Below are 16,431 nucleotides of genomic sequence, written 5' to 3'. Positions count from 1 at the left end.
GACCAAATACAGCAGAAAAAAAATGATGAATGAATAATCGCTGTTAAACAAATGTGCCATCTAGTGGTACATCTACATTTTTATGTTCTGCCATTCAAACAAGCGTTTGGAATTATCCAACCAAAAACAAATACAGTCTTATGACGGCAATACAATCTGTACTGAGACTCACAGAGATTATTTAATTTTATTACATTTCAGAGAAAGCTTTGAGAGTCAGTTGAAGCTTGTGCTCACATACTTTGTCAATGAGTCATTTTACAATTGCAGTGGCTGTCACTTACTTTTTGATAGCAAAAAGCAACTATATGTGATTTCATAAGCATAAAAATATACAATAACAAAAAGTTATTGAAAACCTGTTGCTACTGCTGCCAATATAAATTAAAATTACTTAAATTATTATTATTTTTTAATTGATTTAGGTGTCATTAATGTTAATGTCAATTGTTTTCCTTTATATAAAAAACACTATGAAAAGCCACTGAGCAAATAGATATCCGCTTGTTAAGTAATGACGTAAGGGATACTGTTTCAAGGTCCATGCCTCCACTTGTTTCAATAGAGGATATTATTTAAACAGCCATTTATGAGCACTACTTGTTCATATCACACATTTAAGCGAAAACTGTATTAACTCACAATGTACCTTGCAGTAATATATATTAATAATTCATATATCACGGGTCTGTTGAATGCTTTATTCTGATTGGTTGAGAAATGTTCCATGGGCAGTGGCGGCTCGTGACTACTCATCCGAGGAGTGCAAATTCAAAATAGGTGTTCGGAGTGTCACGTGTGTTGCTCTTGTTTTCAAAGTATGTGTTTGTTGCGTCATGTGAAACATGTGCATCACGTGTTTTGTCAAAATAAGTGCCTGCTGCATTCGCGTCAAAACCGTTTATGAAAAAAGAGACGCTCACATTCACAAAATACACACAAGACACTCACTTAACACTAAACTCTGATTACGCATGAGATTATGTGAGTATCTGGCAAACGCATCTTTTATCATAAACCTTTAGATGCGTCTGCAGCAGGCACTTATTTTGACCAGACAAGTGATTCACATAGGATCACTCGACTCGCCGAACACATATTTTGAAATTACGAATCACACACATGACGGGCTACATACATGTTGTGACGAACTTTGCAATTGAGGTATAAGCGGAAGAATTAAATCCGGTCCTTTGAATAATTCGAAAATAATGCACACCCGCGGTGTAACGGCACAATGTAATTCAACGGCCCGTTGTCAATTATTAATAAAATCCACGTCCATGTCTGGTCATATTGGATTTTTTTATAGAAATAAAAATTAGGATTGGGGGTTTTTGGTAGTTTTGCATGATAATACAAGTTTTTTTTTTCTCTCTATGGCATTTGAGATCAGTTGGACCCGGAAGCGGTGCATGACATCAGACTTAACAAGCGGATGGTATTGGTTTTCAAACTTTTCGACATCACCAGGGTACGTATGTGAAGTTCTAGCTCAAAATACCATATAGATAATTTATTATAGCATGTTGAAATTGCCACTTTGTAGGTGTGAGCAAATGTGTCATTTTGGGGTGTGTCCTAATGCAAATGAGTTGATCGCTGCACTAAATGGCAGTGCCGTGGTTGGATAGTGCAGATTAAGGGGCGGTATTATCTCCTTCTGACATTGCAAGGGGAGACAAATTTCAATGACCTATTTTTCACATGCTTGCAGAGAATGGTTTACCAAAACTAAGTTACTGGGTTGTTGTTCTTGTTCACATTTTCAAGGTTGATAGAAGCACCGGACACCTAAATATAGCACTTAAACTTGGAAAAAGTCAGATTTTCATGATATGTCCCCTTTAATTCCACAAAGTTATGATAAATTAATGAGTTTTATAAAAATTCCATAAAACTGGGGGGCCCTTGGCACCATCATCTGCCTCCCAGTTTGGGAACCACTGTAGTATGTGTATCACACTTATTTTTATGTTTAATTATGAAAGGGCATAAAAATATCAGTTTTTAAAGGATTTTAAATGCCAGTGGTGTTACCATGTTAAGCCTTTAGCGACAGGTTGTTCAACAAAATATATTTACAAATAAGTGATATTAAGATTAGTGTTGGAATTTTATTTTCTTATATGCTGAAAAATATCCAGTTGATTTGTCAGTGTTTTTCCTATAAGCTTTAATAATTAATTAATATTAATTTATAATAATAGCACAGGTTTTATGTGTGATTGATACACTTCATTTTTAACCCTTTTTCTCATGGAAATGACACTAGGATTGTAAAATGACTCATATGGTCGGTTTGCAATGTAAAACTGTCACGCACTGCAGAACGGAACAAACAGTCTCAAAGTTAAAGGAGACTCCTCGAGTTCCCTGCTGAACAGTGTCTAGACTTAAGACGAATAGTTTCCTGCTTTTGGTATGCTGGATTTAATAATAACCACTTATACGCAGGAAACTGACCCGGAAGTCGTCGGGAGAGCTGAGATGAAGTTTATTCCTGATATCCTCTGATGCTCCTGCACACAGTCTGTAAAATATATGATAGTTTCGCTCCTCTGGACTCTGCATACAGATCCGAGATTTCTCCAACAGATAATGTGAGACAAAACCTCCCACAACGGCATTCTGAAGACACAATGCACACAATCAGAGGTGTAACCGAATCATCGAGACGCTACAAAGTGATCAGTGTGACGACATACTTTCTCATTGAAGTGAATTTCCACAAACTTTCCAAATCGACTGCTGTTGTTGTTCCTGACTGTCTTTGCATTTCCAAAAGCTTCAAGCAAGGGGTTGGCTGTGGGAAACAGACAAATTATTTTAAAGCATAGATTTTGCATCACATGCAAAAATCAAAGTCCATTGTGCTCTGCACAGCCTGCGTGAAATGTTCATCTCGAGTCTTAGTCCTACCTTCAACGATCCTCTCATCTATATCTTGACATGTGCCGTAAGATGTGGTTAAGTATCTGAAATTAACCAAATGTATTATCAAGACATAACCATTCAAGGCTTAGATATACACACACAGTCCAAAATTAACATATACACGTAAATGTTAAAATTTACACACTAGTTCGGAATTGAATTTGAGCATGTGGATGCAAGCAACCGCATGACCTTATCCATTAGGAACACTGTGTCATAATTACTCATGACACTGAATGAAAGTTGTGCTTCAAATCTCTCGCAGTAACAAGCACTTTAGCAAGCACTGTAACACAGGTCGCGAGTGTTTGGTTAAGATCAAAGCATTTATAGTTGTGAATCATTGCCGTCTCTCAAATTAAAATGCAAAGCATGTTCGCATACATTTTTTCACTGCAGAAAACAAATGCAAACAGTTGGCATTTATGCATGCATTGAATTACTAATGTCAACTGTGTAATGTGCTGTAAATGTACAAAACAGCATTTTATTCTGTAAAGAAAACCTTTGAAAATGTTAATTCCATTAAAGCAAACTTAAACTGACTGGATCGGACACAGCTGTTGAGTTTTCATCCAGTTTGACTGTTCCACTCAGCTTGCCACAACCAAATTTTTCATTTTACAATGAGAAGAAGTGACTTTGACATCATTTTGCAACTTATATTCAGTGGAAACTCTAGGATGCCTCAAGATTTATTTTTAAATGGTGCTTGTATTAAAGGGATAGTTCAGCAAAAAATGAAAATTACCCCATGATTTACTTAATTTACTAATAAAGGCCTTTGAGGGTAATCGATGCAATTTAGTAAGAAAAATATCCATATTTAAAACTTTCTAAAGTATAATATCTAGTTTCCGTCAGCAGTCAATGCGTATTCACCAGAAGCTATTCACGCCGCTACCAGAAGCTAGTTATTATAGTTTATAAAGTTTTAAATATAGATATTTTTCTTACAAAATCGCATCAATTACACTCAGAAGCAGTGGCAGGCAGTCACTTCTTTTTCGAGGGCGCACAATGCCAAGCTCATCAAAACATGACTCCGAACACATATTTCGAATCTGCTCCCTCAAAAGAAAAGTCACTGAAAGCCAAGTGGACTTTTTTGGGCTTGAAAGTCATGGACCCTGTTTTCTACCTTTATACACTCACCTAAAGGATTATTAGTAACACCATACTAATACTGTGTTTGACCCCTTTTCGCCTTCAGATCTGCCTTTATTCTACATGGCATTGATTCAACAAGGTGCTAAAAGCATTCTTTAGAAATGTTGGCCCATATTGATAGGATAGCATCTTGCAGTTGATGGAGATTTGTGGGATGCACATCCAGGGCACGAAGCTCCCGTTCCACCACATCCCAAAGATGCTCTATTGGGTTGAGATCTGGTGACTGTGGGGGCCAATTTAGTACAGTGAACTCATTGTCATGTTCAAGAAACCAATTTGAAATGATTTGAGCTTTGTGACATGGTGCATTATCCTCCTGGAAGTAGCCATCAATGTCATAAAGGGATGGACATGGTCTGAAACAATGCTCAGGTAGGCCGTGGCATTTAAACGATGCCCAATTGGAAATAAGGGGCCTAAAGTGTGCCAAGAAAACATCCCCCACACCATTACACCACCAGCCTACACAGTGGTAACAAGGCATGTAAATCCATGTTCTCATTCTGTTTACGCCAAATTCTGACTCTACCATCTGAATGTCTCAACAAAATCATCAGACCAGGCAAAATTTTTCCAGTCTTCAACATTTAAATATTCACTTTTTGTCTCCATAGTGTTATTTCACTTATGCTTGGTTTCAGACTACACAATATTTTGTCATATTTCATATTTTCTAGTCTTTCTTTCAGGATGTTGCGTAGTGTCACAGATGACATTATATGAGATAAAATGATCAATATTTGTGTTTAAATAGCCATTGTCAAAATAGCCAATGCCAAAATAAGCCTAACATTATATGAAGATTTTGGTTCCAAAACGCAATAAATCCATTTTGACAAATTTTGGTAAAAATGTGTTTTCTATACCAAGAAAGTGACAAGATGAAAACAACTATTTTCTATTACAAACTTTCACATAGCATCTTTAGGTTATAAAACATAAAAAATTCAAATCCATAACTTTTTCAAAGATTTATTATAAAAACGGATTATATTTTCCACAAAATCCAATAAATCCATGACAAGTTTTTATTCAAAATGCTATAAATCTATTGAATCAATAGCCTATATAAATGTGCATTCATCTTTGCCATGTTATATTCATTTAGTTGACTAGTTGTACACACTAATTAAAAATATGAACATTAATGTCATTAATCAAAACACTTACTTTGTCATATTAAGAACACTGTCATTGCTGCGGTTATACTTGACGTCGTTGTTTAACGTTTTTCACAGCGATCAGCTGTAAAATGTTTTGGTCCTGCTCGATTTTCGTTGACCGAGTAAAATTATGGAAAGTTTTTCATAAGATCCCCTGGGGTCAATGTGTTATCATGACAGAAACTTAATGCTGTCGGCCCGGGCAAACAAGCACCCGTTTCCCGAGTGCCTCTTGCGTAAATTATTAGATGTTGATGGCTTATGTTTCTTTCCCGTCACAGAAAACCATCACAGGTTTATCAATACTATTAAAGTATTATTTTGTTTTTGTTTGTTTGTTGATCACGAAGTACAAAGTAGATGAGGAAAACTAGGGTACCGTGTACTCAACGCGCCACCATTGTTTGTTTTCATTGCGTGGAATGGTGCACTGTAATCTGTGGAGCGGATTTATGGCATTCTGTAGAAAAGGGGGCGTTCATTGCATTTTGGGAAAAAAGGGAGAAAAGATGACAGAATAACACGGCGTATATTGGATTTTGTGTAAAATTATGAATTTACTTTTTAATACTGACCTGATATAATGCTGATTCTGGCAGTAAATAATTTTTTTTTTTCAAAAATGGCATTTATTGCGTTTTGGAACCAAACTCTTCATATAGTCTGAACCCAGTATAGCTGACTGATGGTTAACACACCTGAGAACAAACTTAGTGTTTTCCGTTTTTCCAGCACCAGATTCACCAGACACAATGATGGACTGACTCATCTTCAGAACCCTCATGTCCCTGTACGCCTTATCCGCTGAGAGACACACAAAAAATCCACGTCACAATCTTCCAACACTGTGACAACAACTTGAGGCCTAGTCCACACGGACACGGGTATTTTTATAACCATGAGTTTTTTCACGCGGTTCGGCCGTTCGTCCACACGAAACCGTAGTATCAGGGCACTGAAACCGAGCATATTTGAAAACCCCGGCCAGGGTGAGCTTTTTAAGAAACCCCGGTTATAGTGGTGCCGTGTAGAGAGTAAAACCGGGGATTTTGTATTGCGACGTCAGAGTGTGCGCCATTATCCGCTGTGTTTGACGTCAAGATTGTGCGCCGGTGACTGCTTTGTTGATGATTCTATGCAATGGCGGACGTATCTTGCTAATAATAACTGTGCTAACAGGGCTTCTAACATGTATACAGATAAATGCTCAGTTATCTCACTATATTGCGGAACTTGGGTTATATCCCCGCCTGCTGGCGTGGCATGCTCTTGACAGCGCTTGATAGCGTGCTTTTGCTTTATCGTGTGGATAGATATTTAATTTAACCGAGCATGTGTGGACGGGATTTTTTTTAGGGAAAACTCCAGTTATAAATATACCCGTGTACGTGTGGACTAGGCCTGAATCTATAGAGAAAAAACTTCTTGAACTGTTCTTAAAACAAAAACTTCAGTTGTCCTATCAGATGTTCTCACCGATAGCAAAAACATGAGGAGGCATGGTCCCCAAAGAGCGTCCCTGATAGCTTTTAATGGCATCTGGGGAGTAGAGTTTAGGGATGTCGAAATATGGGTTCACAGCAATCAGGATGTTGGCCACATACGTCTGAAATGAAAAAAAAAAACACACAGAAACACAAGAACATTTAAAACATAGATTTTTGTTGGCGTATGAGTTGGCAACTAACGCACCTTCATACTACTAATATGAATAGAAAGTGTTCACTTCCAACCTCCCCCACTGACTATTTTTTGGACAAACGGGTAGTCCCCACCTCCAAACTCATGCCATTGGTTTAGACAGAAGTTGACATGCCAGACTGCCCTAACAAACAGTTTTATTTGAAGTAGTATTTGAAATAAAGAATAAACTTTCCCTTTATAGTTTACTTGGTGACATCTGTACTCGATGACAGTGGTGACACTGTAGTAAACAAACTTTCTTTAACAGACTGGCACATGCCCCACCCCTCTCTCCCATTGCTGTCATTCAAGGCCTCACGCTTTTCGGCTAGCAGTGGCGCAGCTCTACTTCATAGGACCTAATTAAGTGCATTGGGCAACTCGATAGCGTCTGGGCAGGATTAGTTGGGTCATCCGAGACGCGCAGTCACACTAGGGCAAGACCCGGGCACTTTCCTGACAGGCCTGGGCGCTGCCTGGGCGAGCGTGCACTGACAGCAGGACCACTGCTTCTCTGATGAGAGGCTAATAAGTGTCTGCTGGAGCATGCCAATAACATGCCCATCAGCCTGCCAATGAGATTTGTGGAGGTTACCGTGCATGTGGAGGTACTGCGCTGCCCTGGGGTGACCGACATTTTAATGCACTGTCCATAAGTTTAAGATTTTACGGCCCAAATCTGTTCAAACTTTAAGCAAAGTCTTATAAGGAAGTCATGTCACTGTGGCGCTATGTTTGGAATGCCTTCAGGTTTTGTCAGACACTGCGCATGCACAAAGTTTAATGCTTTGAAGTACTACAGCTGTTTAAATGGTAACAGAGCCTCTCCCACAGAGAATGTCATTCTTTAACGGTTGACGATTAGCTCTTTTTACTGGAAGGCAGGACTAGATTGGCCATATTAACCTTTGCATATCCCTATTCATAGCAATAGCAGTAATGTTGATGCATCTTGGTAATATTAAATATCTTTGCTTTTATTAATTTCAAGTTATTCAGATGCTGATTTCCCTCGAAAGCTAGGGCAGGACCTTAAAGGGACACTCCACTTTTTTTGAAAATAGGCTAATTTTCCAGCTCCCCTAAAGTTAAGCAATTGAGTTTTACCGTTTTGGAATCCATTAAGCTGATCTTTGGGTTTGGCGGTACCACTTTAAGCATAGCTTAGCATAATTAATTATATCTGATTAGACCATTAACATAATGCTCAAAAATAACCAAAGAGTTTCGATATTTTTTCCTTTTTAAAACTTGACTCTTCTGTAGTTACATTGTGTACTAAGAATGATGGAAAATTAACAGTACTCTCATTCTGGCGTAATAATCAAAGACTTTGCTGCCGTAACATGGCTGTAGCAGGCATAGTGATATTACGCAGTGCACGAAAATAGTTACCTTGGTAACGTTCAATAGCTGGGGACTATTTTCGGGCATTGCGTAATATCATTATAGGATAAGTTTCGAAACTCTTTGGTTATTTTTGTCACTTTCGTCAACACAAGATGGTGGTGTAACTTCGTTTACCGAATTATAATAAAATTCATCAAGGTTTGTTATCTCTACTAGAATACGCATCAGGTGTTTTTTTGTTTCTTATGTATTGAATTAATTTATGAAGCCTGTATACTGTGACGTTGCAATGCTATCATATTTTGTCCAGCTTAGTTTGTTGTAAATTAAAAAGCCTGACAACCAAAACTGACATTGCATTCATTGATTTCTCACTAACTAACTCATAAACTTGGGTCTTAAAGGAAACATATTATGCCTATTTTTACAAGATGAAATTTTGTGTGTCTGTGAAGTTTAAGCTCAAAATACCCCAAAGATCATTTATAATAGAAATGCCCCTATTTGGGTGGAAGCAAAAAAGCGCTGCTTTCAGGTGTTTACCTTTAAATGCAAATTAGCTAATGCCCTTACTCACTTACCAAGAGCCAGTAAGCGCTTAAAAATAAATCAGATTCCTGTGAATACAGTCTGAGGCGATAGTTTCTTTAGCCGCACTAGTGCTACAACGCCCTCACAAACACATTTACCGTGGGTTCACACCAGCCGCGTTTGAGATGTCAAATTCGCGTCCACCGCGTCTAGTTTGCCGCTTGAACATTTTGAGTTTACTCGCTTCATTCACACGTGAAAGACACGCGTGAAATTCTAGTTATCGAGACATTCACGCGGAAATTCCCACCATGGGAGGGGCTTCTGCTTCTGCTCGCTTTCTGTAATCACGTCACTACTAGAGCAAGCTCCTGATTGGTTAGCGTGGCGCGTTTTTCCGGCAAAGTTCAAATTTTTCAGCCACGTTTAATTCGCACAATTCGTGCAAACCAGCTGCGTGAATGAGGCGGAATTGCGTCTACCGCGAGACCTCCAGACGTGTGTGTCAACGCGTCTTTACATTGACTTAACCCAGAGATGTTCACAAGTCTCTGAGCTCGAGTCCGAGTCAAGTCTGAAGTCTTTGACCTCGAGTCCAAGTCAAGTCTGAAGTCTTTGAGCTTGAGTCCAAGTCAAGTCTGAAGTCTCTGTGCTCGAGTCCAAGTCAAGTCTCAAGTCTCGTTGTAACATATTATTTTTAAGCAATAGAAGTGGTTTTCTGTTTGTCTTGGGTTGTTTGATTAACATAAATGACACAGACTTAAGTAGGTTAATTGAGGTTACTGTCTCTTTATTAAGAACAAATAAGGCCAGACTGGTTTCTGACTGGTTTCTTAAGACATAAACAAAAAAAATGTATAAGAAAAAGAATACTGTGAGATCATTTTGCGTGTATGTGCCTTGTCAAGAAAAGAAAGATTTTATGTTGGCTTAACTTTTGAAACACTTCTCTCTGTATGTGCACTACTGAGGGCACTGAAACGCGTGATCAAACACAGGCAGAGGGCGAATTCAGGAAGAAGATGCAGCAGTCGCTTCACATAAAAACGTTACGTTGTTTTTCATTGCTCTATTCAGCAAATGTATGTTAATGGACTACAGTATGACACAAAGTAGCGCAACTCTGGACCTGACTGGAGCTGGACCGGATACACTTAACCGCATGTGCGTACAGAAATCTGCTCACTTGAGCACCTTTTTGCGGTTAAATTGTTTAACCATTTAAACAATTGCAAGCCTTAGAAACACGTTAATGAAAAACTTACCCTATTTAAATTGCATATTAATCCGCAAATCACATGCGAGCCGAACCGCGGATCCGTCACAGCACTACCCAAAGCTTCAGATGAATGCCACAGCAGCGGCTGCCTCCAGGTACAGTCGACATGTATGTTCGCGGCCGCGCGCGCGGAGCAGATACGTCACGTGTTACGTCGTGGGCAGGTTGTAGGTAACGGAGGGAGCTATGACAGCGAGCTCATCAGACGTTTCCTAAAAATAAACATTGTTCACGAGTCGCGCGGCTCGAGTCCGAGTCGAGTCTGAAGTCACTGTGTGTGCGACTTAAGTCGCACTCGAGTCCGAGTCTCAAACTCGAGTCCCCATCTCTGACTTAACCTTGAAATCACTCGCGCTTGCCGCCTCTACCTCGGCTGGTCTAGGTAAAATTGACCAGTCAGTCAGTTGCCGTGGGCGGGGCTTTATCAGTGTGATGTCACATTAACAAAAGAATCAAAACAGCATGTCTAATGAAAAAAGAAGGAGTGGGTGGATTGTTTTCATTGTAGGGTTGTTGTGTCCTACTGCCAACACACATTTATGTCCAAACACCATGCAGGGAACTACACTGCGACCAAAATGGTCGCATATGCGACCTTTTGAACTGCCGTTGCGACCCTAATTTTTAATGGGTCGCAAATGTGCTACCTAATGTTTTAGACAATATGCTATGGTTTACTATGAGCATTTTTAAAAACAGAAATTGGATTTTAAGAATACGTTTTATAACGTGCTCTGAGCCTTCAACACGTTGGCTTCATTTTGCGTGAAAGCAGGTCGTGTCTCTCCCTATGAGTGTGCGTTCGCGTGCTCTCTGTTTCTCAATGAATTGGGTGAGACGCGAAGCAAGCGGAGTGTCTTCCATGTTTCTGAACTTGAGCAGAGGTCTTTCTTCACTGACGACTCGGGACCCGTATGGTTCCGGGTTAATATTTTAAATGGTCTGTCGGGTCCGGTTAGGTCCTAGTTTAATTACTTTGGGTCCCAAGTCTGATTAATATTGTGTTTATAACCCGAGTCGATCGGAAAACGGCCATGAGCGCTACCGCGCTAAAGCTCGAGTGCAGTTTCAGCGTGCCTCCGGTTTCTATGGCGATGGTTCTTGTTACGACCACGCGCTGCATTTTCTCTCACATTTTTTTAATAATCTTATTATTAATAAACCATATCTTTTCTAAAACCATATCCATATTTAAAAAGTTTGCACAGAGATTGTAGCAAAAAAGCAGTGCTAATGTCAAGCCCATTGCACTGAACGAGCAAAGCTGACCCGGAATATAAAAAACGCAACGCAATGTAAAATCTGTCACCGGGACAGCAAGTAGACTTTTAAATCTGAAATAATGAGTGGATTAAGCTTTTTTAATCGGCTAGAGAGAAATAGAAAGATAGAGCAGAAGCAGTAAAAGTGCCTATCTAATAGAAATTATTACCATTATAACATCAGTCACATTTATAATCTAGACCTGCACTGTCTATTAATATACTATACATAGTATTGTATTATATTGAGTTTGATAAAAGGGGTCTAATTGCTTCATATATCAGTGCAAAAACAGTAAGTGTTATCGTGGTGCTTTGACAAACAGTGTCAGCTTTGTTAATGGCAAAGAAAGTTTGGGGTGGTTAGATTAATGAAATATAATGTGAAATTAATATTAATTTTCAATAAATCAAAGTATTGTGTTGTGTCACACATAATTAGTTTTTCGTCACATGTATAGTAGACCATTATTTGTCAGTGGGTAATGATTGCCCTTTCACCGGCTACCACCACAAGTAAATTTCAGATCTGTGGGAAACACTGCAACGTTTAAGAAAACAAGAAGACATGTGGTTTAAAAGATGGCAAGTAAAATAAAAAGCATATCTGTATGCAACACAGTTTCATTATTGTTTATAATTATCCAGAGCGCCTTAATATAACTTAAAAAAAATGTGTGCGACCAAATCATATTTTGCGCCAGTTTCCCACTTGTGTTTACGATCATAATACGACATATCCGACATGACTTGAATGCACCATGGGGATCAAAACATACTCTACATTACTTAAACACTAGTCAACATACTTTACAACAATGTAAATAACACCACCACCTCTGGCGGCTTGATTCCATGCTTTGTTTCATTTTGAAAATCAACTCATAAAATCAACACAAGTACATTCTCAACACTGCCACAAGGGCCCCTACAGAAGTTTACTTACATAGATCAAGTCTTTGCTGTAGCGGACACGGATGTTATTGAGAAGAGTGGCCTCGTTCAAATACATAAGAGAACCTGAAAGCAAAGTAAACACGTAAACAGACGGATAAACAGACACAAGCTGCATTTAATGTGATACCAATGGCTGATGCACCCTTATAAATGTTATGCACTTACAGTTGTCTTCAACATGTTTGTTCACATCCTCCTCAGCAGGAAAGACTTGATTGATGGGAGCCAGAAAGGTCTGCAAAGAGAAAATCAGCATCAACCATTCTGTGACCTCTCTAGCCACATGGAAAACCTCACTTGTCAATAGCTGATGATGTCTACATTGATCTTTTTCCCTATTTATTCATTTAGGCTGCACAATAAATTCAATCAAATAAATAAAATAAATAAAAATTTGTATTATGTGGCAAGCATTTAATAAATGCAATGAGACCATTGAAAGTGGCCTGTTGTATTTTATTGCCTAAACAACTGACTTTTTTTTCACATATTCGCAATGTAATATTATTTAAAGTGCACAGCGTTTACCACCATAGATGGTTAGAAAGATTAACGAGCTAAAACACAAGTAGATGGCAGTTGTCCGCGCTATCATTTCAAACGCTGTCTAGTTACCTTCAGCGAGATGTAAAAGCTATAAACACTCAAGGTCTTCATGCATTACAAAAGCGCAAATGACAAGGAGGAGCGGCGCTACTGTAGGTCAACCATGATGGATTGTGTCTAATAGCGACCGTAATTGCCCGGAGGAAACCGTAAAGTCATGTTGATGTGAAAGGTGAGAACATAAGCTATGGAATCTATTACATGACACATTATGAGACACCCATAACTGCCCATCACAAGCGCATGCTATTCACAGAGAGAAAAGACAGGCTGACCTTTCACAGAAACCCCATTTATCTTCTGACATTTCTGCTTTCCATTATTCTCTTCCTACACTTTTATACACGTCATTAATATAAGGAACATGCAAGAAAGTTGTATTGTGAACCTCAATGCCATTACTGGCCTAAAACATGAATAACTTATAAATATTAAAATATTACATGGAGATCAAGGATATTTCATTCGGATTGGTTAATCGCAGCACTGAGCAAAAAGGTTTTGTATAATGAATATTAATTAATTAATGCTACACAATCTCACTAACATATCCAGGTATAAAGCTAGAAGTATAGTTTTGTTGTATGAATATGCGAGGGTGCGCGAACAGTCCGCGTGACACATATTTCGTCATCAAAATAGTATGTGGGCCTGTACATGTGCGCATAGGTCGCACATGTGTATACAGAAGAATGTAGTATGAATTGCGTTGCATTTTGTCGCAACGCGCATGTGTCAAATGTCTGTGTACACTTACGAGTCAAATAAACTCGATTGTGCGCATACATTCGTGTACATGTAAAAAACTATACTCTTACTGTTACTACTGTATTTACAACTCTTCCCACTCTTATGTTCGATTCGATATTGAAATTGTATCACTCAGTAATGGAAAACATAGCATTGGTGATATACACCTGGATTTTAAAGTGGCACTCCGCTTTTTAAAAAATATGCTCATTTTCCGGCTCTCTTAGAGTTGAACATTTGATTTTTGTCGTTTTGGAATCCATTCAGCTGGTCTCCGGTGCTGGCGGTGCCACTTTTGGCGTAGCTTGGCATAGTCCATTGAATCTGATTAGACCATTAGCATTGCGCTCAAAAATAACCAAAGAGTTTCGATAATTTTTCTATTAAAACTTGACTCTTCTGTAGTTACATCGTGTACTAAGACTGACGGAAAATTAAAGGTTGCAATTTTCTAGGCCATGTTACGGCATAATGAGAGTATAGTTACTAGCCATATCAGCCTAGAAAATCGCAAGTTTTAATTTTTCGTCAATCTTAGTACACGATGTAACTACAGAAGAGTCACGTTTTAATTAGGAATAATATCGAAACTCTTTGGTTATTTTTTAGCGTGATGCTAATGGTCTAATCAAATTCAATGGATTGTGCTAAGAAGCTATGCTAAAAGTGGTACCGCCAGACCCAGAGATCAGCTGAATGGATTCCAAAACGGTAAAAATCAAATGTTTAATTCTGGGGAGCCGGAAAATTAGCATATTTTCCACAAAAAAGTGGAATGTCCCTTTAATAGTAAATAGTGGATAATGACAGATGTATATTTAATCTTTTTTTTTTCTTGTGGGAATGAATTTTCTCAGAACATTTGAGAAATTTCACCACACAGAGCCATTGTCTCTAAGGGTGTGTGTAAGCAGTCGAGACACAGGTGGCTGTTTTCTCTAATGAAGCTGCTCTGTGTGTAACATGATCAGGACACCTGCAGCAGGTAGCACACATTACTTATTCAAAGCCCCTGCAAGTGACACCCTCATACAACACGGCACTATTCTACAGACACATGTTCTCGCATTTTACATATCGCTCAGATACCTGGAGGCCTTTTTAACACATCAGGAAGTCAATCAAGTGCACTGTGTGAGAATAATGTCAGCATCATCAGTACAAACAACCTAGAAATGATGATCACATCACAGGTGCTTAGCAACTAATGTCATTCGCCTTGCATGAACATTATCATGGCACAAAATCTACCTAAATGATTTACTAATAGCTACCAATTAGAAATTACAGAAAATATTCAAAATAACTGGAATGCTAACCTTAGTACTAAAAACATATTCAACTTAATTTGACGAAACCAAAATGATTAGAGCTTAAATTAAACATAACTTCAAATCTCACTGGTTCTTGAGTTTCTTATGACAAACTATCACATGACAACTAGTCACATAGAACCAATTAGATCACAGGTTATCAATCTGCTGCCATATTTGATTTTAGTGCTAATGTTTGTTTTGATTTCATTTCCCCTAACAAGCTCCCACTGGAGTCGTTTGGATTACTTTTAGGGTGGATGTAAGTGCTTTTTGGAGCTTTAACATGTTGAGTCCATGTAAGAATATGAAGTTGATGGCATACTTTTATAAAGGCATATGTTTCATCTGAGATGGAATAAGATTTTAAATTAGGGTGACCATACGTGCCATTGTTCCCGGACGCGTCCTGGCCAGGATTTCGTTGTATCTTCCGGAAGTCGTATTTGTTGACCGCATTCGCCATTCAGTTAAAAACATAAGACATACAATCATAGTTTCATTCTTACCTTTAAATGTAATGGTTGCTTTTCTGTAATAATAATAATAATCCTCTATGACGTATGCGGTCGACAAATACGACTTCCGGAAGACGAACCCGAAATCCTGGCCAGGACCCGTCCGGGAAGAATGGGACGTATGGTCACCCTATTTTAAATGGGTGAACCACTAGCTTAATAATAAGTGTACAACTGTGAAATATTAAAGGAAAACACCAAAGATTTTCAAAATTGTATAATGTTCTTACCTCAACCTAGACAAATTAATACATACCTTTTATTTCAATGCATGCACTTCATCTTTGCACAGTGCGTCGTGAATGTGTTAGCATTTAGCCTAGCCCCATTCATTCCTTAGGATCCAAACAGGGATGAATTTAGAAGTCACCAAACACTTCCATGTTTTTCCTATTTAAAGACTGTTACATGAGAAGTTACAAGAGTATGTTTGGTGTTTGATGGCTTCTACATTCATCCCTGTTTGGATCCTAAGGAATGAATGGGGCTTGGCTAAATGCTAACACATTCACGACGCACTGTGCAAAGATGAAGTGCACGCATTGTTGAGGTAAGAACATAGTAAAATATTAAAAAATGGTGCTGTTTTCCTTTTTAAAAAAAAAAGTGTGGTTCAGGAATCACAAAAAAGGGGTACCAGCATTAACCTATTTGTGTTGCCAGATCTTGCAAAAAAATCAGCAAACAAGAACATGCCCATAATAAACTGAAATATGTCTAAATGCTATACAATAAAAATAATACCAAAAAACTTTGGTCAAGCAATTTAAAGAGTGACTGACTCATGAATCAGCCTATCGCTAGTCTTGATTCTAAAAACGCAGCAGACAAAACAGGACACAACACTTGACTACGCTTTAAAATAATATGTCCCTAGCTGACTCTGGGCAAACCCTTTCAAAAGTACAA

At 38.5% G+C, this 16,431-nt stretch overlaps 1 protein-coding gene across 2 annotated transcripts in view; it reads right to left on the bottom strand.

The window, feature by feature from the left end:
- The window catches only part of LOC129417076 (unconventional myosin-VI), a 90,364-nt gene that overhangs the window by 62,076 nt on the left and 11,857 nt on the right, over window positions 1-16,431 (bottom strand). For both annotated transcript variants that reach the window (XR_012370560.1, XM_073869622.1), the window contains exons 3-9: window positions 12,501-12,570; window positions 12,325-12,398; window positions 6,750-6,879; window positions 5,972-6,077; window positions 2,923-2,978; window positions 2,709-2,806; window positions 2,467-2,631 (exon numbers count right to left, since the gene is read on the bottom strand). Coding sequence is in view for 1 of the 2 variants with exons in the window: in XM_073869622.1 (XP_073725723.1) it covers window positions 2,467-2,631; window positions 2,709-2,806; window positions 2,923-2,978; window positions 5,972-6,077; window positions 6,750-6,879; window positions 12,325-12,398; window positions 12,501-12,570 (699 nt within the window). In the remaining variant the exon portion in view is untranslated. The remainder of the gene's footprint in view (window positions 1-2,466; window positions 2,632-2,708; window positions 2,807-2,922; window positions 2,979-5,971; window positions 6,078-6,749; window positions 6,880-12,324; window positions 12,399-12,500; window positions 12,571-16,431) is intronic.

This window comes from Misgurnus anguillicaudatus, chromosome 7, assembly GCF_027580225.2.
Source record: "Misgurnus anguillicaudatus chromosome 7, ASM2758022v2, whole genome shotgun sequence".
NCBI lineage: Eukaryota > Metazoa > Chordata > Actinopteri > Cypriniformes > Cobitidae > Misgurnus > Misgurnus anguillicaudatus.
The sequence above is the reverse complement of the archived record's forward strand: the minus strand, read 5'-3'. Positions and strand labels throughout refer to the sequence as shown.